A 25,847-nucleotide genomic window follows, 5' to 3' on the forward strand; every position below is an offset into this window, starting at 1 on the left:
GGAGCATAACTTTAAGTCACTGGCTTAATTTTCCATATCTGATACAGTTATTATTGGGTTCCTCAGGGGCATTTATAGTTATCTGATGTTTTGGTCCTATTAAAAGATATTAACATGTATTTTTATTGGCTTTTATTTATATTAATTTTATGAAATCAGTCATATAGGACTTAACCACTCTTGTCGAGACTTATTGGTAACTATGAAAGTTAAATTTACAGTTTTATTGTCTTATAATGTAACAAAAAGTATCCACTTTTGGCTTCTAAATCTGTTGATGTTTATTTCGCCATGGCTGCTTTTTATTTATTTATTTATTTTTTTTATTGTAAACAAATGGGATACATGTTGTTTCTCTGTTTGTACATGGCGTAAAGGCATATCATTTGTGTAATCATTAATTTACATAGGGTAATGTTGTTTGATTCATTCTGTTATTTTTTCCCTTTGCCCCCACCCCTCCCACCCCTCTTTTCCCTCTATACAGTCCTTCCTTCCTCCATTCTTGCCCCCCTCCCTAACCCTAACTAACCCTAACACTAACCCCTCCCACCCCCCATTATGTGTCATCATCCACTTATTAGCGATATCATTCGTCCTTTGGTTTTTTGAGATTGGCTTATCTCACTTAGCATGATATTCTCCAATTTTATCCATTTGCCTGCAAATGCCATAATTTTATTATGCTTTATGGGTGAGTAATATTCCATTGTATATATATCCATTCATCAATTGAAGGGCATCTAGGTTGGTTCCACAATCTGGCTATTGTGAACTGAGCAGCTATGAACATTGATGTGGCTGTATCTCTGTAGTATGCTGATTTTAAGTCCTTTGGGTATAGGCCGAGGAGTGGGATAGCTGGGTCAAATGGTGGTTCCATTCCAAGTTTTCTAAGGAATCTCCACACTGCTTTCCAGAGTGGCTTCACTTATTTGCAGCCCCACCAGCAATGTATGAGTGTACCTTTCTCCCCACATCCTCGCCAACACCTGTTGTTGCTCATGGCTGCTTTTTAAAGTTAGGTTTGGTAAATTGCTTAACAGTGGTTCATATATAGTCTAGAATATAGTGAATACTGTATAACCTGTTCTTTCATATAACACAGTTTATATCTAAGATATAATTTTTCCTATAATATATTAAAATTAGTTCTGTAAAACTTTGTTCTGTCCCTGATTTTTGAAGGAAAGTGCAAGGGAGGATGTTCTGGTGAAGACTGTCAGCACTATCCCTGTTTGTTTTCCTGACACGGATGCTGGTAACAGTGGTTCTGATCTGACTGACTCTGTGGCACAGCGGACAGAGGCTCCTCATCAAGATAAGCAGGAGGCATCAGATTCAGAAGCAGGGTTGCACACGGATGGATGCTCAGACACAGAGACTGCTACTGTGTCTGTTCAGACAGATGTTTGCATAGCCTCTTTGAAGCCCATGAGTGACAACGGAATTAGTTCCACTGATATTCTTTGGTCACCAACTTGTGACAGGAGAACCTGTGAATGTTACGAGTCAGTTGAAAAGAATGAAGAACGTAAGTGGACTCCTTTATCTTTTTAAATAGAATTAAACATGTAAGATGTTTACACATTTAAAAAAATTTTTTTTTAGTTGTAGATGGACACAATACCTTTATTTTATTTATTTGTTTTTATGTGGTGCTAAGGATCAAACCCAAACATGTGTCAGGCAAGCGCTCTACCACTGAGCACAACCCCAACCCTACACATTTTTAATAGGTTAAGTTTCTTTGTGGCACTTGCCAGTCTTTCATATGAAGTATTTAAATGTTTGATGGATTTTAAAGGTGTTTAAATATGCTAATATTAGAGGATTTTTCTCAGAATTAATATCTGGGAGCAGAACTCTTCTGCAGGTGTGCCTGTAGAGGTCCTAATCGCCTTTTCCTTTACCCTCACTTTCCACTGTGGACCCTTGTGAGTGAGGCTGGCTGCCCTGTGAGGGCGGTGGGCGTTCTCTTTCTGACAGTCGGGCAGACATCAGCACCCTGTGACTACAGTCGTCAGCTGGGTGCCTTACTCGAGATGGAGTCACCATTGCAGTTGCTGCACGTGCTGTGTGGAATTTGTTTTTTAGAACCGGATCTCCTACAGAGTGTGATCTATCAAAATGAGGAGGGCAGGTGGGTCACTGACCTTGCCTATTACACATCTTTTAATAACGAACAGGATGTAAACATTGCTCTAACTGATGAGATGAATGAAGACTTCAGATCTGGCGGTAAGTATATTTGACATCCCCTTTTATGGTGCCAGTGTCGTTGTTTCTGGGGGTGTCCTGAGATCACTCTGTATGCTGGTTAGCCATATCACATTAGACCCCTTCTGAAACACAGCAGTACTGTGGAAGCACTTCACTGACTTTTATGGGAATAAAGGCTTGAGCTAGCCAGTCTCCACCACCTTCTCCAGCAAGCACAGTGGCCAGCCAGCACTCTTACTTCTGTTTTTAGGACCTGTGGTGTGGTAGGGCCAAAAAGGACTTTAGGCTTACTCAGTCACTTTTAAAATTCTGTTATGAGCAAAAGAAATGTTCTGATAAATGCACAGTTACCGAAGGCAGTCCATTTTGGATTAAAACTTAAGAAATGCAGTGGAAGTGATGAAAATGACAGAAAAGATGAATGAAACCTCCGAGGATGGAAGCATTAAGAGAAGCGTCGTCTCCAGTGGTGGAAATATGTGGGTCTAGTCTGCAGGTGCTCGTCGAGCCTTGTCCTGTGAAGGCATCACTCCACTGCAACCCCTGGTGCCTGGGTGGCTCTCAGTGCTGATGTGAGGATAGCCACTCAGTGGCCTCTACAGCTGACTTGTTTTCGGTAGTTTGGTCTCAGAAGGCACCAGAGGAGCAAGTTATTCTAACTACTGCTTATACCAAGCTTCTAAATGTCCAGTGATGCAGCAATACAGTTAAATAGTACATTGTCAGCCCTTGAGAAACTGTCAGCCAGGAAGGGCAATTTAAAATATAAAACACAGCAGCATAACACACACAAACCAGATGCTTTTGAAGTTTGGAGGAGGAATAGCTTGCATGAGTGGGTAAGCAAAAGGATTTCATAGAGATCATTTTGTGGTAGAGTTGGGACAAGTTGGGAAGAGGGGGACATTTCTTAAATGTAAAAGAAGGCGATATTCAACAAGAAAGGTTGGATCCAGGGCTCAGCTTCATAAAATGTGCTAACTTATGGATTCTCTTCAGAGGATTTACCCAAGAGAGAGGAGCCTCCCACCCCCCATCTGCCTTCCCTTTCTCTCATGGCCTCGATTTTCTACATTACTGCTGCCTTTGGGGGAAGCACAGGGGCTGCTTTAAAGTCTAGCCAGTGAAGGCTTCAGGTGGCTAACGAGAGGGCAAAGAGTGGGCATGGATTCTTGTAAGAAAATGAAGCTCTGCTTCCTTAACACCTGCGACTGATGATGAGCACTAAAGTAACAGAATGGTCTCACAGAGGTTTCACTGAACAGTCCCTTCCAGTTCAAAGAATAAAAAGTCTTTGAGCTGTCTGTCCAGTGGTGGAAAAACCATGTGGCCCTTAAGTAAATGAACTTTCTTCTGGGTCACCTTCAGGGACTGTTTCCTCCTCCCCATCCTGGCTGCTGGAGTTGGGTGGCTCAACTCTGACTTGAATGACCATGGGTTTAGATTATTTGAGTCTTAGGTCCATAGGACTCTCACGGGACATTTTTATGTGGATCGTGCTGTTTTGCATGTGATTTTGGCGGCTTTTGTCCTGGGTTGAATGCCCTTGGGTGAAGAATGCGTTTGTGTGAGCAGTGGCTGTGCCCAGGCTGCTGTGGCAGGGCACTGTTCCTTCAGTGGGGACCCTGTGTCATTTGGCACTCTGCTTTTCCCAACTGGAGGCATAGACTCCTAATATGGTCCAGGTTCCCAGAAGGGCAGTGTGCATCCAGTTAGTCCCTGATGACCACCGGGGAGTGGAGGCGCTCTCTGAGGCCATGAGTGGACTGTTCTTGTGACTTCACTGTGCCCCTTCTTTTCGTCCTTTTTTTTTTTTTTTTTAATTAATGAACTTCATGATGTTTCCAAATCTCATTTTATTTTGTGGCTCACTAAGGTACATATATCCATTTTAAAAAATCATGGTAATTGTGTAGGATATTATTCCTCTCATGGGAATCTGTCTGTACAGGTGCATCGTCTCCTCCCAGGTTTGAGACCCCCAGAGTAGAATTCCCGTCTGTTTGCTAAGGGTAAGACTAGTACTTTGGAAAACATGATTTCCCTCTGGTTTACGGGGAATATTGTTTTTTTAATTGGTTATTTTTAGTTATACATGACAGTAGAATCTATTTTGATATATTTATACAAGTATGGAATATATCTTATTTTAATTAGGATCCCAGTCTTGTAGATGGTGAGATTCACTGTTGTGTATTTTTTTCATATCTTACATAGGAAAATATATTATTTAAGGCCAGTAGAAACTTGGAAATAGGAGAGACTTCAACAAAGACATTACTTATTAAGGAATGGTCAGTGTTAATCAAATCCAACACAGGAAGTGAAGTCCCGGGATTATAGCAGCCGGAAGCTATTACCATCTCTAGGCCTCTGAAGGCAAAGGGAGAGAGCAGTTACGAGAGCCTTGTAGAGTTTCTGTAGAAGGTATTCTTGGGTGGAGTGGCCAGGCACAGGGCCTAACAGTGAAAGAGCTAAGGAAATGAATACCCCAGCCTCACACGCTCCTTCCGCCTTCCCAGTACTAGCGACTGGGACAGGTGCAATTGGACCCCGTGGAAGTCCAGTTGATGCTGTCTATGAATGTCAGCTTCCTGGACCAGTCTGCTCCTTTCTGCACAACTCTGCAGTGCCAGGCAGAGGTCCAGAGTGGACTGTAGACAGGAGCCTAGAGCCTGACCCGCGCTGAGTTGGTGGCGTGTTTAAAATGGTTTCTGGGTCATGTGTGTTAAGCAGGATTACATACTTCCCGGCCTTCTTTGCTCATTGGCCCCCAGTTTCTGAGGCATTTGAGTTGGTAACTTTTGGTGTGGAGATCACCTATGTGAGTGGGCTGACATTCATTTTACCATGGAGCAGAGGTGCTCTTTGGGAACTTTGAGGGTGGACATTAGGGGTCCACCTGTCCCTGAGGTTTCCTGGGATGTAGGACTTCATAAAACTGGTGTGTTCCTTGGCACACAAGTGCTTTGACACCCTACCTGGATATCTTTGTGACTAGTTTATAGAGAGGTTTGTCAGTCTGATGGTAGTAGATGAAATTCTGTGTATATTCACGAGTAGTGAGTACCTAAACTCAGGTGTGCTAAATTCTTCAAAACTAAAATTAATTGTAAACTTTCTGGGGGTTTTTTTGGTTTTGTTTTGTTTTGGCATCAGGAATTGAACACAGGGCACTTAACCATTGAGCCACATCCCGAGCCCTTTCTATTTTTTATTTTGAGACAGGGTCTTGCAGAGTTGATGAGACCAGCTTCGTATTTGTGATCCTTCTGCCTCAGCCTCCTGAGCCATTGGGATTACAGGCATGTGTAAACTCTTTTTTGTGGGTAGGATGTTGCCCAGGTTGGCCACAAACTCCTGGGCTCAAGCATTCCTCCTGTCTCAATCTCCAAGTAGCTGGGACTGTAGGAGTGTACCATCATGCCTGGCTTAATTGGAATCTTTTAAAAATTGCATTGTAAAGTCCCTTTGAGCAAATCAGATCTAATTAGTAAGTGAATAATCATAGTAGTGTTGTGTTCATTAGCCAAAGTTTGACAACCACAGATTTACATACTTATAGATACAAATGCATAACTTTTGTGAACGGAAACTTTCACATACTTGTAAAAATTGTGTTTCTTCAGTACTTTATTTTTCCTAACCAGCTAGTTTTACTGTTCTGCTAGCATAATGTAATTATATAAACTTGTAATTATATAAACTTCTTTTTTTAAGCTGAAGCCTTGAATTTGATTGCGCAAGATGAGGAAGAATTTAATAAAGAGCATCAATTTATACAGGTTTGTAATTACTTATGAAAACTAAAGTTTAAATTTTTTCTTGCATTTATATAGGCAAAATGTTCATTTATTGAAAGATTAGTATAGAATTATTTATTTTTCTTATGTGAGGACAGCTTCTGCTTTTTCCTTCTAAATTATTAATTGAAGAACTCTGACATACCAAAATAAATCTTTGACCCAGGAGTGCAGCCTAGTGGTACAGTGTGTACCTTGCATTCATGAGGCGCTGTGTTCAATCCCCAGTACCAGAACAAGATTAATAAATAAAATATGCCTTTAATTCACTTATTGCTTTAAATGCCTTCATGGATATTTCTGTACTTTTTAATCTTGTTCTTTTTTTGTTTGTTTTTTTAGTGAAGGTGTATGCTTTTTAAAAATTTTTACTCGTTATGATTAGTGTTTGATTAAGCAATATATTAAGGCAATGCACATTTTAACTGGAGCATTAAAAAATTAGTTTCTCACTGGGTGAGGTGGCACACACCTGTAATCCCAGTGAATCAGGAGGCTGAGTCAGGAGGATGGCAAGTTCAAAGCCAGCCTCAGCAACAGTGAAGCACTGGGTAACTCAGTGAGACCCTATCTCTAAACAAAATATAAATAGGACTAGGGATATGACTCAGAGATTGAGTGCACCTGAGTTCAATCCCTGATACCACACCGCTGCCCCCCAAAAAAGAGTTTCTCTTATTTTTGGACTTCATTAACTTTAGTAACTGTTTATACTTGAATTTAATTTTTTTCCCTAATTTTTTAAAAAATTTATTTTTAAGTTTTCATAGTTAATTTTTTGTTGTTTTTATTTAGTTTCACATATTAAAAGAACAAAAAGAAGGCTTGCTGGGGAATAGAATGAAAACAATTTCTTTCTTCCTAGGAAGAGAACATAGATGCTCAGAATATATCAGCTGCACTGGCGGACACATCCTGGGCTGCTACAGTTAGTCTTAATCTGTTGAGGAAATCACTTAGCACCTCAGATCTGGGCAGAGATGATGCCAGCTATATACGTCTGTCATTAGGAGAGTTCTTTGCTCAGAGATCTGAAGCTCTGGGTTGCCTTGGTGGTGGAAATAGTGTGAAAAGAGTAAGTACAAAACATGCTGCGAGCAGCCCAGTGTCACTTTATCACATCACCTAAGCCTGGATGAAGTGTAAGGAAAACTGTGCTTTGCTCACAGTTCTGGAGTCTGGGAAGTCCACATCTGGGAGGTTCCAGCTGGTTAGCCTCTGGTGAAGGCTTGGTGCAGCAGCAGCTTATGGTGGAAAAGCAGACCATCGGAAAGGGGCGTCAAACTCCCTTTGCAGCGGCTGCCTACTCTGTAGGAGCTACATTAGTTCCTCCTGAGGGCAGACCCCTCACTAGCCAGAGGCCTCTGAGAGACCCCACCACCTCAAAGCCCCTACGTTGCAACGATGCCTGAACATGTGTTTGGTGGGGACAAACCATATTTTGTAGTTTGAGTGTTAGGATGGTGACTTTAAAGCTGAGGCAGAATAGGCGTGTGGTAGAGTGGTGGTGAAAACAGCTTTTTAGTCATTCAGAGCCGACTGCAGTTGTAAAGTCTGACTGTGCTTTACAGATGTAAGTTGCTTGCCGTGCATGTAAAGCATTTAGCACCATGCTTGGTATTTGACACCACCACTTTGTGGTTAACAGGCAGGAAGACGTTTAAGATCCACTCTTAAACCTGTCTAAAAAGATCCTTCAAATGCAGAAGTATTTTGATTTAATAAAAAGGAATACATATAAACAATTTTAAACATAAGTGATTATTGCTGCAAAGAGTAAGTGGGGAGAAGGCGGCCTGTCACCTGTGCTGCTCAGGAGGCGTCTGAGGGGACGACAGTGAGCTGGCATCCAGAGGATGTGAAAGAGGCAGCTGCTTAGAGACCTGGAGACCCAGTGTTCCCAACAAAGGGAGACCAGTGACGTGGGGCCCGAGGTGGGAACAGGAGTGGAATAGTGAAGGCAGCCGAGCTCCTGTGAGGGGCCAGTGCTGGCAGGCAGGCCAGGTGATGGTCAGGTATGAGGCCCAGCAGCCCTGGAGGAGTGGGCTGTGTCTCGCACTAACTAGCAGGAAGTGCTGGGAGGCAGGGAGCAACTCTGTCATGGTGCCTGGACCCGTCTCCAGATGCAACAAGATGCCACCATCTTTTTCAGGGCCCTGGGTGGGGAAAGTCAGAGGAGCACAGAGGACAGAAGCAGGCAGAGGCTTAGTAAGCGGGAAGAAAGGTGATGAAGACTGGGGATAGGATGATGTACAGAAACCTGAAAAGTGTAAGGACTCAAGATTTGTTCCGAGGGTGAAGTCAAAGGACTTGTTCATAAACTCCATATAGGGAATTAGGATAATTGGAGAGTGTTCGTGTTAAAATTGAATTTCATGAAGAGTATGTATTCGCTTTCTGTCACTGTGACAGAACTTGAGATAACCAGCTTATTTAGAAGCAAAGTTTTATTTTTGGCTCATGGTTTCAGCGGTTTCAGCCCATGGTGGTTTGGCCCTGTTGCTTGGGGCCCTGTGGTGTCACAGTGTGTCAGGGCAGGGGAAACTGCTCCCCTCAGGGCAGTCCAGAAGCAAAGAAATCAGGCGTGGTCAGGATCCCAGTGTCTCTGTTAAGGGCTTGTCCCAGTGACCTGACTTCCTTCCACTGGCTCTGCCTCCTAAAGGCTGGTGACTAAACCTTTAATGCCTCGACCTGCGAGGGACTTTCCAAACCCAAACCATGACTGAGTATGATTTAGAAATAATGGATGTAGTGCTAGAAATCACAGTTAACAGAACTCAAATTTGAAATTGTACCACAGTCCTATCTTGTCTGTGCAGTGAGTTTTGAAGGAAAATAATATGTAAGAGGTAGATTTTTCTGCCTGGATTGATTGGGATTTTTGAGCTTATGGGAGAAGTTGACGAAGAACTGAATTTCTTCTTAAACAGAAAAAGCACTGGATTATGGAAAATATATATCTATTTTTCAGAATTTTTATTAGTTATGAAATTTTATGTGCACTTAAGTTACTGGATCAAGGGAAGAAATTCCTAAGTGAAGACCAATCAGAAACCGAGTGTACTTAATGAATTCTCATTTTAGGTCTATCATGCGAAAATAGCATAGGAGAGACAAGTGGGAATTCTGCGGCCTTGAACCAGCTCTTTGAATGTAGATCTTTCTGAAGCTCTCATGCAAGTCAGCAGGAATATACCTATTCATGCATCTTCATGCATATTTTTGAGGGTGTATTTATTGTATAAAATAAAATGCCCCATACTGTAAGTTGTAGGAGGCAGGAATTTTGATCTTTCTTCCGTCTTTGATCTGTCTCTGATGATTGGAATAGCGCCTGACACATAGTGACTGCTGACGATGATTATTGAAGGAATAGTTTCATTTCTGTGTTGTTTTAATCTGGATTTTTTAGTAAGATTAGCTTATATTTGTGCTAATGTCTAAATGCTAACTGGTATGAAGGAAGTAAAAGGCTTTATCTGGACTTTTAAAGTTTATCTCTAATTATTTGAGATTAAGAGGGAAGAAAGTCAGTCATTTAACTGTGTTACCAATATTAAATAAAATAGTTCAGAATTTATCCAAGCAGTTGAAAAATAAGGAAAATTAATTCATGTCTAATTATTTTGTAGCCGTCATTTGGTTATTTTATTAGCTCCCCGGAGAAGAGAGAGCCTGTTGCTTTAATAAGGCAATCCGATGTGGCAAGAAGGGATCTGGAGAAAGGAGTGGCTCATCCTAACCCCAGTCTTTCTTCAGGTGGGATGAAGTGAACAAAAGACTTTAACTTGCAACTTAGTAATTGTGTGGTGTTTTTATGAGTGAAAACATGGTTACTGCTTCATAATTTTTCATTATTGATTGTAGTTGATTCATATCTAGCCCCATATTTCCTACTCAATCTAAAGTAGACACAAGTTAGCCCAAATTCACCCAAATCCTTTTGAAAAAAAAAAAACACATTAAATGAAATAATTTTAAATGGATGGGTTTACTTTCACCTATAAACTTACAATGTTAATGAATAAAAGATATTATGTTATTTCAGTGAACTTTTAATGGTGTTTTGAAGTTGAGACTGTGGTAGTCTAAATATGACAACTGTCTCTGAAAAGTATCTGTGATAAATATTTTAAATCAGATTTTCTTGGTGAACTTACAGTTACTGAGTCACTCCTTTTTCCCCATACAATATATTTTGCTACATATTATATGACATTGTATGAGATCTGCTCCATCCCTTAAAGAGCCTGTATTCCTATAGGTGTGTTTGGTTAAGAGGCCTGTGTGTGTATAGTTGATTCATTTCCTATTACTCTTAAGAAGTACTTGCTTTTGAATCAGTGTGAAATGTTTAAAGTTAAAAAATATTAAATAAATGTTTTTGTTTCATTAATTTATTAAAAATATATTGACTGGACATGTAGCATACAACTGAGAGTGTTGAGCACCACACACAAATTAAATGAGTGTTTGCAAGGGAGAAATTAAAATCCAGTCTTCTTCAAAGTTTGTTCTTTGTCCAGGTGGCTATACAGTTGCTGTTTTAGTAAGGAGAACTTGTGTTAGGGGTATGAAGTTTATTCCTTGACAATTAATCATTTTGACTAATTCGTATCCCAGACTGTTCTGTGAGATAATGCATATTGTAAGTCAAGTAACATTTGTTTCCTGCAGGAGATTTAGATGAACAGTCCCAGACACAGCCAAGTGAAGGATCAGTTACCCTTCAGGTTGAAGCACTGGAGGGCATTTCTCTAGTGGATGAACATGATGTGACATTAACGACCAACAAAGGAAAAACAGAGGTAGTAGCTCATACCCTTCCTGAAGAAAGCTAAGCTTATCTTGTTACAGGTCTCAGATAAGGTTACCTGAGAAAAACATAAGCAATATTACCTGTGTTTTTATTTTCCTGGCTTCAGTTTTATAACAAGCGTCCTTTTATTTTAATTTTTTCCATTAATTTATAATATACATGTGAAAAACTTTATAAAGCAAATATACAGTGAATTAACAATCACAACTGGTACACCGCATACACCCCAGGTCAAGAAGAAAACATTGAGAGACACATACACACACACTCCCTGTGTCTTGCCACGTGATGTCCTGTGTCACCTCAGGACTGTACCAGCAAGAAGGCCCTTACCAGGTGCAGTCCCCTGACCTTCCACATTTGGAACCAGGAGCCAAAATAAGCTTTTATTTCTAACTTAAAATAATAATAAAGTAAAAAGAACGAAGGAGATCATTGCTGAAAGCCCAGAAAACATCTTGCCTGTCTTGAACACTGTGCTCTTCACTGCCCTGACTCTGGTGCTGCATTATCTTTGCTTGCTTTGAACTGTATATGAAAGAAGCCATGGAGTGTGTTCACTTCATCTCATGCTCATCAGGTAGCGAAGCCCTTATATTCTGTTTTATGAATACTTGCAGTGTACATATCTATCCTGCAGTGGACATTCATTCACTGTATTTTCTGTGTTGGGCAATCATAAGATAATGCTCTGTGAACAGCCTGGTGCCTGTGTCTTGCTGGCAGTGTGCACACTTGTGAGGTGTTCACTGAGTGGGACTGATAGCTTGTAGGGTTTGTGTTCCTTCATTTTTTTCTGGAATGCTTGTACCAGTGTAGATTTCTTCCAGTAGTGTTTGATGTTTCCTGTTTTCACACATCCTTACAACACTTTGTAGATGTGCGTTTCTCTGATGGCTGATGAAGTTGAGTACTGTGCATTTACTGGCCTTTTGTTTTCAAACAGGCTTTTTTTTTTTTTTTTTTTTTTGATGAAGTCCCCATTCAAGTCTTGTGATTATTTTTGTACTGGATTGTTCGTCCTGTTGATGTAGGAATTCTTTACATGTTCTGGCCTTTTGCCAGTTGCTAGTGTTTCACATATCTCCTCCCTGTCCTGGACTTGCTTTTTCATTTAATGTTATCTTTATTTATTGATGAGATCATGCTTTTATCTGATCATAAATCAGATATCCATGAAGTTGTGGACCTGTGTCTACATTCTCTGTTGTTTCTTTGGCCTCCTTGTCCACCTGGTGTTGTGATGACGTTGGAAAAAATTGTTGCTTTATAATGAATTTTGGTATCTATAGACTAAATCCTTTACATTTTCATACATGATTTTAATATCAGATTGTCAGCTTCCACACACACCAGCTAACTAATCCACCAGCAACCCTGTTGAACTGTTGTTGGGATTACATTTAATCTATAGAAAAGTAAAATTGACATCTTTATAATACTGAATCTTCTAACCCATAAAGTGGATAGAGTCTTAAATTTATTTTATTAAAATTTTTAGTTGTTGATGGACCTATATTTAATTAATTTATTTATTCATGTGCTGTGCTGAGGATCAAACCCAGGGCCTCATGCATGCCAGGCAAGCATTCTATCACTGAGCCACAACCCCAGCACAATTTATTTGTTTTAATCTGTCTATATTTTATAATTCTTCATGCAGATATTTTTATTTCTTGTTAGATTTCTTCCTAAATTGTTGAAACATTTTAGTATTTTTCTTAACTTTGTTGTGACTATTCAAAATATAGTTTCTTGTTTTCTTTTTTTAATATACTCACATTATATCCAGCAAATTTACTTATTGACTCCCCCTGTTTTTAATTGGTGCAGTAGTTGTAGATAATGGTGGAATTCATTGTTACATATTCATACGTGCACCAGCGAATGGGCCAGTGTCATTCCCCAGCCTTTCCCCTTTGCCCTCCTTCCTCCCTCTCCCTAGAGCCTTTCATTGCTCTACTGGTCTACCTTCAGTTTTCATGAGATTCATACCACATGTTTTATCCTTTCATCCATTGATGAACACCTAGGCTGCTTCCATAGTTTCACTACTGTGAATTTTGCTGCTGTAAACATGGGTACACATGTATCACTATAGCACGCTGACTTTGATTCTTTAGGAGGGGTGGTATAGCTAGGTCGTATGGTAGTTCCATGCCTAGTCTTTTAAGAAGCCTCCATAGTGATTTCCATAGTGATTGTACTAATTTACAATCCTACCAACAGTGTAAAAGTTTTCCTTTTTCTTCAAATTCTCTCCAGCATTATTATTTGTATTCTTGATGGGTACCATTCTGACTGGAGTGAGGAAATCTGGGTGTAGTTTTGATTTGTATTTCCCTGATTACTGATGATATTGAACATTTTTAAAATATATTGTTGGCCATTCATATTTCTTCTTTTGAGAAGGGTCTGTTTAGTTCATTTGCTCTTTTGTTATTGTTAATTGGGTTGGTTTTTATTTTTTTGTTTTTTTGGTGCTAAGTTTTTGAGCTCTTTATATATCCTGGATATTAATCCTCTGACAGAAGAGTAGATAGCAGTGATTTTCTCCCATTCTGTGTGTTCTCTTTTCACTTTCTTAATTGTATCCTTTGCTGTGCAGAAAGTTTTGAATTGGATACCATCCTATTTATTAAATATTCTTGGCATTCTGAGCTTTAGGGATCCTGCTGAGAAAGTCTTCGCATGTGTCTATGAGAGTGTTGACTCTACATTTTCTAGGAGTTGCATAGATTCTGGTCTCATTCCTAGATCTTTGATCCATTGTTTTAAATACATTTTATAGTTGTAGATGAACACAGTATCTTTATTTTAATATTTACTTTTTATGTGGTTGTACATGAAGTAGAGTCACACCATTTGTGTAATCATACATGTTCATAAGGTAATGATGTTTGTCTCTTTCTAGTATTTTTCCTTTCCAGCTATTGATTTTATATGTTGCTTTTGAACCTAGTACTTTGCTGAATTTGTTTGTAACTTTCCTTTTGGATCCTTGTATCCCTGGGATAAAAACAACTTGGTAATGATGTACAATCTTATTAATATTTATTTGAATTCAATTTGTTAATATTTTATTAAGAATATTTGCATATGAGTTTGTCAGGAATATTGGTTTAAAGTTTTCTTAATGGGTCCATATCTTTTTTTTTTTTTAAATGAGGTTGATATCGGTTTCTCAGAATGAATTTGGAAGTGTCCTATCCCTGTTTCATGGAATAATCTGAGGAGCATTGGCATTAGTTCTTTAAAGGTCTGGTAGAATTCAACGGAAAATCCATTTGGTTCTAGGCTTTTCTTTTTTGGAAGGCTTTTTATTAATTCTTCCATCTCATTGCTAGTTATTGGTTGGTCTCTTTAGGTTTTCTGTGCCCTTTGGATTCAATTTTGGCAGGTCACTTGTGTTTAGAAATGTATATTTTTTTCTAGGTTTTCCAGGTTATTGGACTATAAGTTTTCACAATACTCCCTAATGATCATCTGGATTTTTGTGATGTCTGTGGTGATTTCTCCTTTTCATCTCTAATTTTATTAATTTGGGTCTTCTTTCTTTTTCTTTTGGTTTGTTTAAGGGCTTATCCAGCTTGTTTATCTTTTCAAAGAACCAACTTCATTCCATTGGATCCTTTGTATTTTTTTATTCTCACTTTCACTGATATTGGTTCTGATCTTAATTATTTCCTTCCTTCTACTGATTTTGGAATTGGTTTACTCTTGTTTTCCAAGGGCCTTGAGATTTATCATTAGGTTGTTTATTTGGGATATTTCTGATTTTATTATGTAGGCACTCATACCTATAAACTTTCCTCTTAGAACCACCTTCATAGTGTCCCAAAGGTTCTGGTATGGGGTATCACTCTTATTTGATTCTAAGAATTTTTAAATTTCTCCCTTCATTTCTTTTATCACCCATTCATCATTCAGTAGTGTATTGTTTAATCTCCCTGTGTTTACATAGTTTCTGTAGGGTTTTTTGGTGTTGATTTCTAATTGTATTCCATTATGATCAACTAAGATGCAAAGAATTATATCTTTTTTTTTTCCTCCTATTTTCTAAGAGTTGCTTTTGTGGCCTAAAATATGGTCTGTTTTGGAGAAGTTTACATGAACAGTTGAGAAGAAAGTGTTGTTGGATGAAATATTCTATAGATGTCTATTAAGTCTATTTGATTTATAATATATTTTACATCTAAAGAGTCTATACTGAGTTTACATCTGGATAATCTATCTTTTGTTGAGAGAGGTGTGTCAAAATCACCCAGTATTATTGTAATGGGGTCTGGCCGAGTCTTTAATTCATGCAATATCTGTTTTATGTAATTAGGTACACTGATGTTTGGGGCATATATATTTGCTATCATTGTCTTCCTGTCGGATTGTTCCCTTTAGCAGTATGAAGTCACCTTCTTTGTCTCTGCTGATTTTGGGTTGAATGTCTGCTTTGTCAGATATGAGAGCAGCTTCTCCTACTTGTTTTCAGGCTCCATTTGCATGGTATATCAATTTCCATCCTTTCACTCTCAGCATTTGGCTGTCTTGCCTGTAAGTTGAGTCTCTTGCTAACAACATATAATTGGGTCTTGTTTATTAAGCCATTTTGCCAGCTTTTGTCATTTAATTGGAGAGTTGAGACCACTTCTGTTCAGTGTTATTATATAGAGATGTTCATTAATTCCTACAGTTTTGATTTATTTCTAATGTTTAATTTGTTCCTATTTCTCATTTCCTTAGCTACTCTTCAAATGCGATTTGTCTATTTATGAGCTCTGGGATTTATTTTTCATTTCTTCTGCGAAGTATTTAAGTATTTTCTGTAGTGCCAACTTAGTAGTCATGACTTTCTTTTAGTTTCTGCTTATCTTGGAAGTTTTTAATTTTTTAATTTGATTCCAAAGGATAGTTTTGCAGGATATAGCACTCTTAGTTGAAAGTTATTTTCTTTCAGGACTTGGAATGCATCATTCCAATCTCTTCTGGATTTTAGAATTTTACACTAGGAAATTTCAAGTAGTTCTAATTGGCTTGCCTCTAAATGTGACCTGACATTTTTCTCTAGAGGCCTTTTAAAAAAATACCTATTTATTTATTTTTTTGTGGTGCTGAGGACTGAACCCTGTGCCCCACACGTGCTAGGCAAGCCCTCTACCACTGAGCTACAATCCAAACTCCTCTCTTGAGACTTAAAATTCTTTGTTCTGTATGTTGGACATTTTAATCATAACCTGTTGTGGAAAGTTTCTTTTTTTCTCTTTTGGGGTTCTGAATGCATCCTCTATTTGGATATTCATCTCATTATCAAGGGTAGAAATTTTTCTGTTATTTTCCTGAAGGAGGTTATCCATTCCATTAACCTGTATTTCACAACCCTCTCCAATTCCAATGATTCTTAAATTTGGTCTCTCAGTGTTGTTCCACAGTTCTTGTATATTCTGGACGTGGGTGCTTATATTCTTAATGAAATTAGTATAGTATTTCTTTAATACTGCCTGGATATTCAAATCCAGTCACACTGTTTTCCAGCTCTGAGGTCCTGTGTGGTATCTTTTATTTCTAAGATTTGTTTGGTACTTTTTCAATATCTCTTATCTCCTTATTGAATTTCTCATTCTTATCCTGAACTGACTTCCTTAATTTATTTATCTATTTTTCTCTGTTCTGTTAGAATTCTTGGTCAAGTTTATAATCATTCTTTCAAATTCTTTATCTGGTATTTCATTCACTTTGGGATCTTGGAAGTCATTTGCTGGTGAATTATGAACTTCAGCAGGCATCATGTTGTCTTGTTTTTTTCATATGCCTTGTATTCCTATGTTGGGTTTTATGCATCATTTTGGATGAATTTCTCTTTCACTCTTAAGTGTTGGCTTTTTTTGGGCACAGCCTTCTCTTTCCACCCTGTCCTAGAGTGATCCAGATTGAGACCCCTTGAAGGTGTGTCCATAGGCTTTGTGTTAATTCTCTCTTGTTTTTGCTGAGGATGTCTGAGTGGGACTTGAACCTCTTCCATCCCCACTACCCCCCACCACCAGCTCTTCCTACTTGTGGTCTGGTTGTTAGGTTGGGGGTTTTGTCTCTTCTCTTTATATTTTAGTATCACTGACGTTTGCATATGGTTAATTTGTGTTTGGAGCAAGTTGACCATCTCGACTGCGTTTAGTTCAGCAGCACGGATCTGTGCCCTGGGAACTCGTAGTGTGTGAGTAGATTCCCAGCACTGAATGGCTAACTGGAGTGACCTAAAATTGAAATTCATCAAAATACCTCTCTGCTTCCCTTCTCACCAGTGTAAGGTAGGATGGAATGGGAAGTACTCTCCATTGAAATTTTGTCTGGACAAACCAGATCAGCGCACTCCTAGGGTAGGGCTGCTGCAGACTTATACGAGGGGAATTCCAGGGGTAGGGGCTCAGCTCTCTAATCAGGGCTTTGGGAGTTTGTTGGGTGGTATGTGTCTTATGTTTCTAAGAAGCAGCTTTCCTGCTGCTTGACCCCAAACCATGGAGCAGCTGGAATTACAGCCTTCCTCCGAATAGCTGATATTTAAATTTTTCTTGTCATATTTATTAAATTGTAATTTTCTGGGGATTGTAATCTTTCATATAAACTTGAAAATTTACTGCTCTAATACCATAATATTCTCTTGTGATCATTTATTATCTTTGGTTCTTAAACTTTGTCTCCTTTTTAATTTATAATACTGATTATTTGCCTCTTTCTCTTTTTCTTGGTCAGTCTCACCAGATAGTACTCAGTTTTTTAAAATTATCAGTTTGATTTATTCTCTAGTCTGTGTTTTTCTGTTTCGTACTTTCTGGTCTTCTACTTTCTGTGGATAGAATTTATTGTTTTTCTGACTTCTTGAGAGGAGTGTGTAACTCATTGATTTTTTGCCTTACTTTCCTAACATATGCCTCTAAGAATATAAATTTCCCTGAAAACAGAGCTTTGGTTGGATTCATATATATTTTTTCTTTCATTCCATATCTTCTGATGTCATATTATCATTATTGTTTTGTTCAATATATTTTCTAATTTCTTAGGCCCATGAGTTTTTAAAAAGTTTATTGTTTAGTTTCCAAGCATTTAGGAGATTTTGCCATTTTTGAAAAATTTTAGGCCATTTATACTGTGATCAGGGGGTTTTGGTTCTAATTCTTTGAAATTTGATGTGATGGATGGCTCAGCATTTGCTCATTTTTGTGCACTTGAAGAGACTGCCTGTCACAGTGACTGTTGACTCTCTTCTGTGTTTCACGTAGAAGAGATTTATTAGATCAGGATGTTCAGGTTGCTTGCATTCTTAAAACTACTGTGCTATTCTTTGAGTTCAGTTTTAACATTTCCTGCTAAGATAGCATATTTGTCTGTTATTCATTGTGGGTTTATCTATGTTTGCTTGAAACTTTTTAGAGACTATAGTCTCTGGAAATCAAATCTTTTCCCCTAACATTATGTATGTCTCCCTGTTTCTCTAGTGATCTTTTGCCGTGCCTTATTTGTAAGTTAAACTTTATCATATGTGTGTGTGTGTGTGTGTCTGTGCGTGTGTGGGTGTAGGAGAAAACACAGTGCTTAGGGTTCATCACAGTATGATTTCAGCCATCTAATGACAGTTTTGAAATATACCCCATGGTTAAGGGGATGCTGTAAATAAAGATTCGACTAGAATGTACAAGTCCATGGAAGTCAGGTCCATCTCGGTGATGTAACTTTTCTCATTTCTAGGACACATGCCAGAAAAATAAACTCCCAATATGCAAAGACAAGCTACATGATAGTGGTGATTCTATACTCAGGATAAGCACCATTGCTTCAGCCATCGCAGATGCTTCGGTTAGTACGGATCCTTCCCAGCTTGTTGCCATGATGAAAGCACTTAAAAATAAAGCAAAGGACAAAACTTTGCAAGAAGATGACGAAGAGGACTGTTCCACGGTGTCTCATTTTGTACCTAACGATTCAGAAAAAAGTAATGGATCCAGTGCATTTGATATGGAGAAATATCTAACAAAAACAGAAATTAGTAGACATGAAGGTGGATTGGAAAATGTTTCAAGAGCTGGCATGTCTGATATTTGGGATTTGTCATTGCCAAAAGAACAGACTATTCAAGACATCCATACAGTTGATTCATGTACTACTAATATAAGTGTAAGGGAACCAAAAGAAAATCCAGCAGCTCTGTTTTATGTTGAAAATGGTGAGAGTCAGGAATCGTCTACAGCAGTAAACTCTTCAAATTCAGTTCTTACAAACAGAAGAGAGAAGGAGAGTGCAGTAGTTGATATGAAGCCATGTTCCACTGGCCACAAATTATCAGACATTGGTAGCAATGAGAAAGCTGCCCCGGTTTCCACTTCAACATCTCATAGTTATTCATCAGGAAGGAGCCCCAGAGTGACACCTCTGTGCTTCTTAGAAGAATGTGAAGAAATGCAAGCTAGTAGGGAAAATCAGAGGCCACGAGAGAATGTCAGCGAAACAAGCAGCAGTGACAGACATGTGACTTTTGAAAAGCATTGCAGAGTCTCATCTACAAATGTGGGTAAGTGCCTGAGTAACTGACCCCTTCCACAGAACTGGAGTCTTGTTTTGTTCTCACTGGAAACCGCACCTTTCTGACAGATTGCAGACATGCCTCTGCCGAGCACGGCGGACCAGGCTCAGAGGACCAGGAGAGCCTCAGACCCTCCACATCACCACTCAGTCATTCTTCTCCCAGTGAAATTTCTGGAACCAGTTTATCAGGGTAGGTGCCGACTTTTTCTTTCTTTTTAAAAATAACTATGTGCTATGTATAGGAAAATTAGAAAAAGGTATAAAGAAGAAACATTTGCCATTTATAGGTTCATTTTTCAAAGGTAACCATTGTAAATACTTTGTGGATTTCTTTTTTTCTCTTTCAGCTTTTGTACTGTGCTTTTTCACTTACAATTGTTTTCTGAATTTTAAAGAAAAGTAGTTTGCAGACCGCATAGTGGGTCTTTCATGGTCTGTTTAATACTTCTGGTGAATATACTTTGTATCTTACTGTGAATTGCTATTTAAATGACATTGATGAATAATTTTTCTCAAAATTTTAATATTATGTATGTTTTCTTTAGTGGCTTTATAAGAGATCTTTCATGTTTCTCTCAAAAGATTAATAAATGAAAAATTTTGCCTAACTAGTGAAATTATCAAAATATTAAATATAATTTTGATTTATTTCAAAATACTGGATTTCAAAGTCATCTAATAACTATTTCCTAAGTTTTCAATGAAGTTTTGCATATTCATCTGAAATATGTTATGGGTTGGCTAGAGTTAAATAGCAATGGAGAGCTTGGGTCCTCATTTCAGTGACTACTGTGGGTGCCTTATTTTGAAGCACTTTCATGTGCACGTCTACTTATTTACAGTTGATTTTAAAGGACATTAGAAGTCATCTGACCCAGCAGGTCTGATCACCTGCCTGTGACACATGCTGGCGTGTTTTAAATCTTTGGCTCACACTTTCTTCCCCTAAGCAGTGTCTTTTTGGTTTTGTTTTTCCAGGATGGGGGACTAATATGCTCGACCAACGCTTCACCGCTTTTGAATTGACTAGGTCTTTTTGCAAGAGTTGGCCAAAGATTTGTTTTTCAAGTCTAGTCCTCTTTATAACCTGCATCTTTTTGTCGACTCCCATCGCTGCTTTGCCTATTTCACAGTGTGCTCTTCCCCGTGTGGATTAGGGCATTGTCCTGCTGCGTTCCCTCCAGACCCAGCAACTCTGGTGATGCATATGAGGGATCTGTTTTATTTGACTTCTGTGTTTATTTTCTCCCAATTTTTGAAAAACCTTTTGATTTTGAAATATTTGTTGATTCACAGGAAGTTTCAAAAATGGTACAGAGAGGGCCTGAGAATCCATGATCCCGTTCCCCCATCATAACCTTCTGCAGAATCACAGGGCAGTGTCACAACCAGGATCTTGACATGGGTGCCCTTGTGGGTAGAGGCCAGTGCTGTTCGTCACAGGTGTGGATTCTCGTCAGCCCTCACAGTCAGAGCAGCTGAACGCTGTGCCAGCACTGGCTCTTTCTCCATTTCTCTTTCACTTTGTTCACATTTCACAGTTTTGATCTCTTGGCTCTTGACAGTGTTTTCTGCAGTCTCTTTCCCCTGGTGGACTTTACAGTTTCATCTTGATTTCTTTGCTTTTGACTTTCAGAGGCATTTAATAAAAACTAAACACATTTTATTATGAATTTCTCCTTCAAATTGTACTTTTAAGAAAATCTTATTAAAGTAGGTGACATAACTTGAGGAATAGTGACCTTTCTCAGGCACTTGGAGTGTGGTCGCATGCTTTGAAGGATGACATCATGTTTACCTTTCTGAGATGACAGTGAAATTGGTCAGCTCACTCCACGTGGCACGCTAGCCAAGCAATGGCACCCTACCTCTCAGCCTTGGGCAGAACCATGGGACTTAGGAAGGTGTCAGTGTAGGACAGTGAGTGTGCTCTGAACTGGAGCCGCGGAGGAGGGCCAGCTTGGTTGGCACCTTTTTTTGTTGCCACAGTCACTAGAGCAAATGCTGGTTGAGATCTTTTGGGCAGTGTCTGCGTGTAGATTAACCTCAGTTATCAAGGGCAGGGAAGCTTACAGTCAAGTTTTGGCTCACTGCTGACCCAATTTTATGATTTCCCAGGGTGCGCTTTTGTCATATTATTACTGAAGTATAATTGACATACAATAAAATGCACAGCTGTTGGAATTTCAGTGAGTTTTTGACACATATTTACACTAAACACCTGCCCCTAAAAAGAATGGAGAAATGCTGCCACCCCTTAACCAGCTGTTGCTCTTTACAGTCAGTTCTGCTCCTCCTCCTGTTACCCTGGAACCCACTCTCTTGTGTCTCTGTGGTTTTGTCTATTCTTGGTTTTAAACAAGTGGAGCCAGACAGTGTGTTCTTGTGTCTGGCGCCTTCCGTTGAACAGTTTACAACTTGTCCCTGTTGTGTGTAGTAGTAGTGCCACGTGTTTATTGCTGGACAGCGCTCCAGTGCACTGATATGCCACCTTCTGTTAACCGGTTCTTCTGTTACATAATTTGCATTTTTGTGTAAACCTAAATTGTAGCTTGTTTTTATATTCCTACCATTGACTTCTCTCATGAACTTCAAATGAATGTGTCAGTCTCTTTCAGTTGATTTTGCTGGGATCCAGTGACTACTGCATGTACGGTTCTATCATCTAAGGGAAGTTTCATTTTCTCTCATTGGTTTTTCTTGTGTTCTGTTTACTCTCACTTCCATTGAAATGCACCATTAGTTAATGTTCCCTTTGCTGATCTACCACATTCCCTTTTCTCTGCTCATTTTTGTCTACCTTGCCTCTAAAGGAATGTTTGTTCAAGTATTTATCCTTTCTACCACTGATTTTTTATGGTATCAAATATACTTTTTATTGCCACTAGTTGTGCACTTTAATTTTCTATTTATTATTATTGCAAGCCTTCTTATACGTTTGTTTAACTGTGATGAGACGGGTATGATATTTCTACCCTTTTTCCTATTCTTGCTGGCTGTATTCCATTTCCTCCTGATTTTCCTTCTTGTCCCCAGTTCCTTCATCTATCTCTTCCTTATCGTTTATATTTCTGCTTTGTGATCATTATTCTCAGAGGTGATTGCTTCACCAGGCTTTTATATTTCTGGCAAAATGTTGATCAGGATTTTTCATCTTTTCAGTGGTAGCATTCCCTGGTGAATATACTTTATCCGGTAAGTGTTCTTGCTTGTCATTCCTGCTAGACGGGCTTCTGGCTTCTAGCTAGTTTCCAGCACTCAGTAGAGCTAATCTAGAGCTACTAATCTCAGAACTGCCTTTGAGTCTCAGGGTGGCCGCCTACATGGCAGCTTTTAGATTCATTTGATGTTTGGCTTCTCTACTGAAATTTCTCTTTCCTCCCACCCTACGTGTGTTCTTGTAGTTCACTTCTCATTCCTTGAGGAAGTTTGACTTAAATGCATTTGTTCCTGTCAATTAGTGGGGCCAAGCTCGGGTGACCCAGAACTTTTATCCTGCTTATCATGGGGGGTGCACTTAGCTGCACGTGTTCATATGGGGACCCATATAGGCGCACGTCATGCAGGAGCTAAAGGAGGCCTGAAGCAGTTTGGTTAATATTTTTTCTCCATTGGTTAAAAACTTACTAACAAGTGCTGGGCATGGTGACACATGCCTGTAATCCCAGTAGTTTGGGAGACTGAGACAGGAGGATTGTGAGTTCAAAGCCAGCCTCAGCAACTTAGTGAGGCCCTGAAGAACTTATCGAGACTCTATCTCAAAGTAAAACATAAAAAGGACTGGGGATGTGGCTTAGTGGTTAAGTTCCCCTGGGTTCAATCCCTGGTACCAAAAACAAAAAAACATATTAACAAGTGTTTTGAAAATATTATCTTAATTTGGGACTTTTAAAAAATGTTTAAAATTTAAATATCATCTTTGTGTGTTCATTGCCTAGCTGGGTATTCTGAACATTGTGCAAAAAAAAAAAAAAAAAAAGCGAGGGATAAAAATGCTCTCAAGTCCAGGACTGACCTGAAGTGAGTGGCAGAGCGCTCAGTCGGTGTGGAAACCGCAGTCAGCTTGGTGCGCTTTCCCTCCCCTGTGCTCTCGCACTGTGGCTGCAGTGAGCTGTCCCCTCCTCGTGTCTGGGCTGGGCACTCTGGTGGGTGAAGAACAGAGTGAGGTAGAAGTGATGCCTCCATGTGTAAATTGTCTTGTCAGTGTTAAATGCACGCGGGGTCTCACATTTATCACTAATTCTTTTTTTAAACTAAATATGTCATGAAAGTCTTTGTGAGCCAAATGATAGTATTCAACTGCATGTTATTGGCTTTTTTGTTTTCATTATATTTTTGCAGTCCAGGGGATCAAACTGAGGACCTCACACAGGCCAAGCAAATGCTGTACCGCTGAATTAGCTCCCAGCCATAGTAGCATGTTTTTCTAATGGTTGCAGTGTCTTATTGTATGTTTTTGCCATAATTTCCCTAGTCTGCTTCCTCCTCTGTGACATTTAAGATTGCCTACTTTGTTATCAACAACAATGTGATGACATATCCTTTGGTCTCTTTATCATTAGTTTTTCCTTAGGACACAGTCACAGAGTTCAGTTTTTGAAACATGTCACTTAATCACTCAGTTGTCCTACTTGATAGGGGCATTTATTTGCCCTCATCTACGTATTTCTTTTTGTTTTTGTTTTGGTTCCAGGGATTGAACCCAGGGATGCTTTACCACTGAGCCACATCCCCAGCCCTTTTTATTTTTTATTTTGAGATGGGTCTCACTAAGTTGCTGAGGCTAGCCTTGAACTTGTGAACTTGTGATCCTTTGTCTCATTCTCCCAATTCACTGGGATGATAGGCATGTACCACCATGCCAGGCTCTCTGAACTCCTTTCTGACAAAATCCTATAGTATTTCCTGTGTTTCCTTTTGGCTTTTGCTGCTGGGAATCAGAACCAGGGCCTCACACAGGCTTAGCCTTGGGCACTTCGACTGACTGAGCTATGCTTCCAACCCTCCTCTGGTTGGTCCTCCCTCCTTCCCTTCCCTTCTCTTCTCCTTCCCCTCTCTCTTCCTCTCCCCCTCTTCTCTCTCCCTCTCCCCTCTCCCCTCCTCCCCTCCTTCCTTCCTTTCATACAAATGTACATATATACATACATAAAGGAGCACATAACCACTGAGCCTCAATTCCAGCCCTTTTTTAAAATTTTGGGACAAGTTTTGCTAAGTTGCTCAAGACCTTGCTAAGTAGATGAGGCTGGCTTTGAACTTGGCAGTCCTCCTGCCCGAGCCTCTCAAATTGCTGGATTATAGATGTGTGCTTTGCTCTTTGAGGGCAGGAATTTTTAGTGCTTTTGTTAATTGTTTTATATCAGGTAAATAAAACATTTTTATTTAATAAATAGCTAATATTGTTTTGTCTGCATGTGATGTTTAGTACTGAAAATGCCACATTTTTATTTTACAGTAACTTATCAGATAGGTCATTCAGTAGGAATATATAATTTACAATTTTGTTTGTTTTTAATAATTTACAGTTTTAGATAATTAAATGTAAATATTGAACCTGTGGTTGAATTACTTCCAAGTTTATAGGCAGGCTGCAGCAAAGGGGTGGATGGTTCCATCTTGGTACTCATTTCTTTTTCAGGTGTGCTTTGGAGTCTCTTGACTCCACAGCTTGTCACCAGAAGTCCCCTTCTGAGAGCGAGCTGTCTCGGTTGGTGTGTTCCCATACTGATATGAGCAGGCTGACTTACGTCTCTGAACAGAGCACCTGTCCTCCCACGACTGCCGACAGTGGCCGAGAGGACTGCAAGGTGGGTGTGCTGGCACTGCTGCTTTAGGAAGGCCATATGCGCTTGCTCTTCGACTCAGACTGAGGTGCAGGCCTCTGAGCTTTGTGCAGCTGATTGACCTTCAGAGTGAATCAGTGTGTGTGTGTGTGTGTGTGTGTGTGTGTGTGTGTGCAGGCGAGGGAACAGCTGTGCGTGCTGGGTGGGCACTAGAGGTGCAGACACTGCAGAGCCTGCCCCCGAAGCTCTGTCAGTGTGCACTGGGGTGGAGAGCACCATGGCGCCCACGGGCTCTGGGCTGCGGCTCACCGCAGGGTGGGGGGTCCAGCAGGTTTTTGAGAGGGAGTTTATTGGAGCCTGATTTTTCAGAGCTCCTTGGAGTTAGCAGGGGACACCAAGGAACAGATGGAGGGAGACGTGGCGTTGTGAGCTGTGCACTGCAGCAGAGGTCTTCCAAGGGCACGGAGCAGCTGCAGCGAATCTCAGACTGGGAAGGGGAGAAGGGCGGAAGAAGGCGGGACCAAGACTGGAGAATCTCGGCTGTGTGACTTGGTGCGAAGGCTTCTGACTGACGCTAGCATGGCCTGTTTTAAAAGCTCATTCCAGCAGCTGTGTGGTGGAGGGTCAGGCAGAACAAGATTAGGATCGGGTTTG

The 25,847-nt window shown here is 39.7% G+C and overlaps 1 protein-coding gene across 1 annotated transcript in view; it reads left to right on the top strand.

The window, feature by feature from the left end:
* The window catches only part of Cep192 (centrosomal protein 192), a 94,545-nt gene that overhangs the window by 23,913 nt on the left and 44,785 nt on the right, over positions 1 to 25,847 (top strand). Inside the window, exons 11-19 of the mRNA XM_047526411.1 lie at positions 1,189 to 1,534; positions 2,098 to 2,241; positions 5,944 to 6,008; positions 6,892 to 7,101; positions 9,659 to 9,785; positions 10,704 to 10,834; positions 18,577 to 19,396; positions 19,477 to 19,600; positions 25,049 to 25,217. Coding sequence (XP_047382367.1) covers positions 1,189 to 1,534; positions 2,098 to 2,241; positions 5,944 to 6,008; positions 6,892 to 7,101; positions 9,659 to 9,785; positions 10,704 to 10,834; positions 18,577 to 19,396; positions 19,477 to 19,600; positions 25,049 to 25,217 — 2,136 coding nt within the window. The remainder of the gene's footprint in view (positions 1 to 1,188; positions 1,535 to 2,097; positions 2,242 to 5,943; positions 6,009 to 6,891; positions 7,102 to 9,658; positions 9,786 to 10,703; positions 10,835 to 18,576; positions 19,397 to 19,476; positions 19,601 to 25,048; positions 25,218 to 25,847) is intronic.

This window comes from Sciurus carolinensis, chromosome 15 (genome assembly GCF_902686445.1).
Source record: "Sciurus carolinensis chromosome 15, mSciCar1.2, whole genome shotgun sequence".
Taxonomy (NCBI): Eukaryota; Metazoa; Chordata; class Mammalia; order Rodentia; family Sciuridae; genus Sciurus; species Sciurus carolinensis.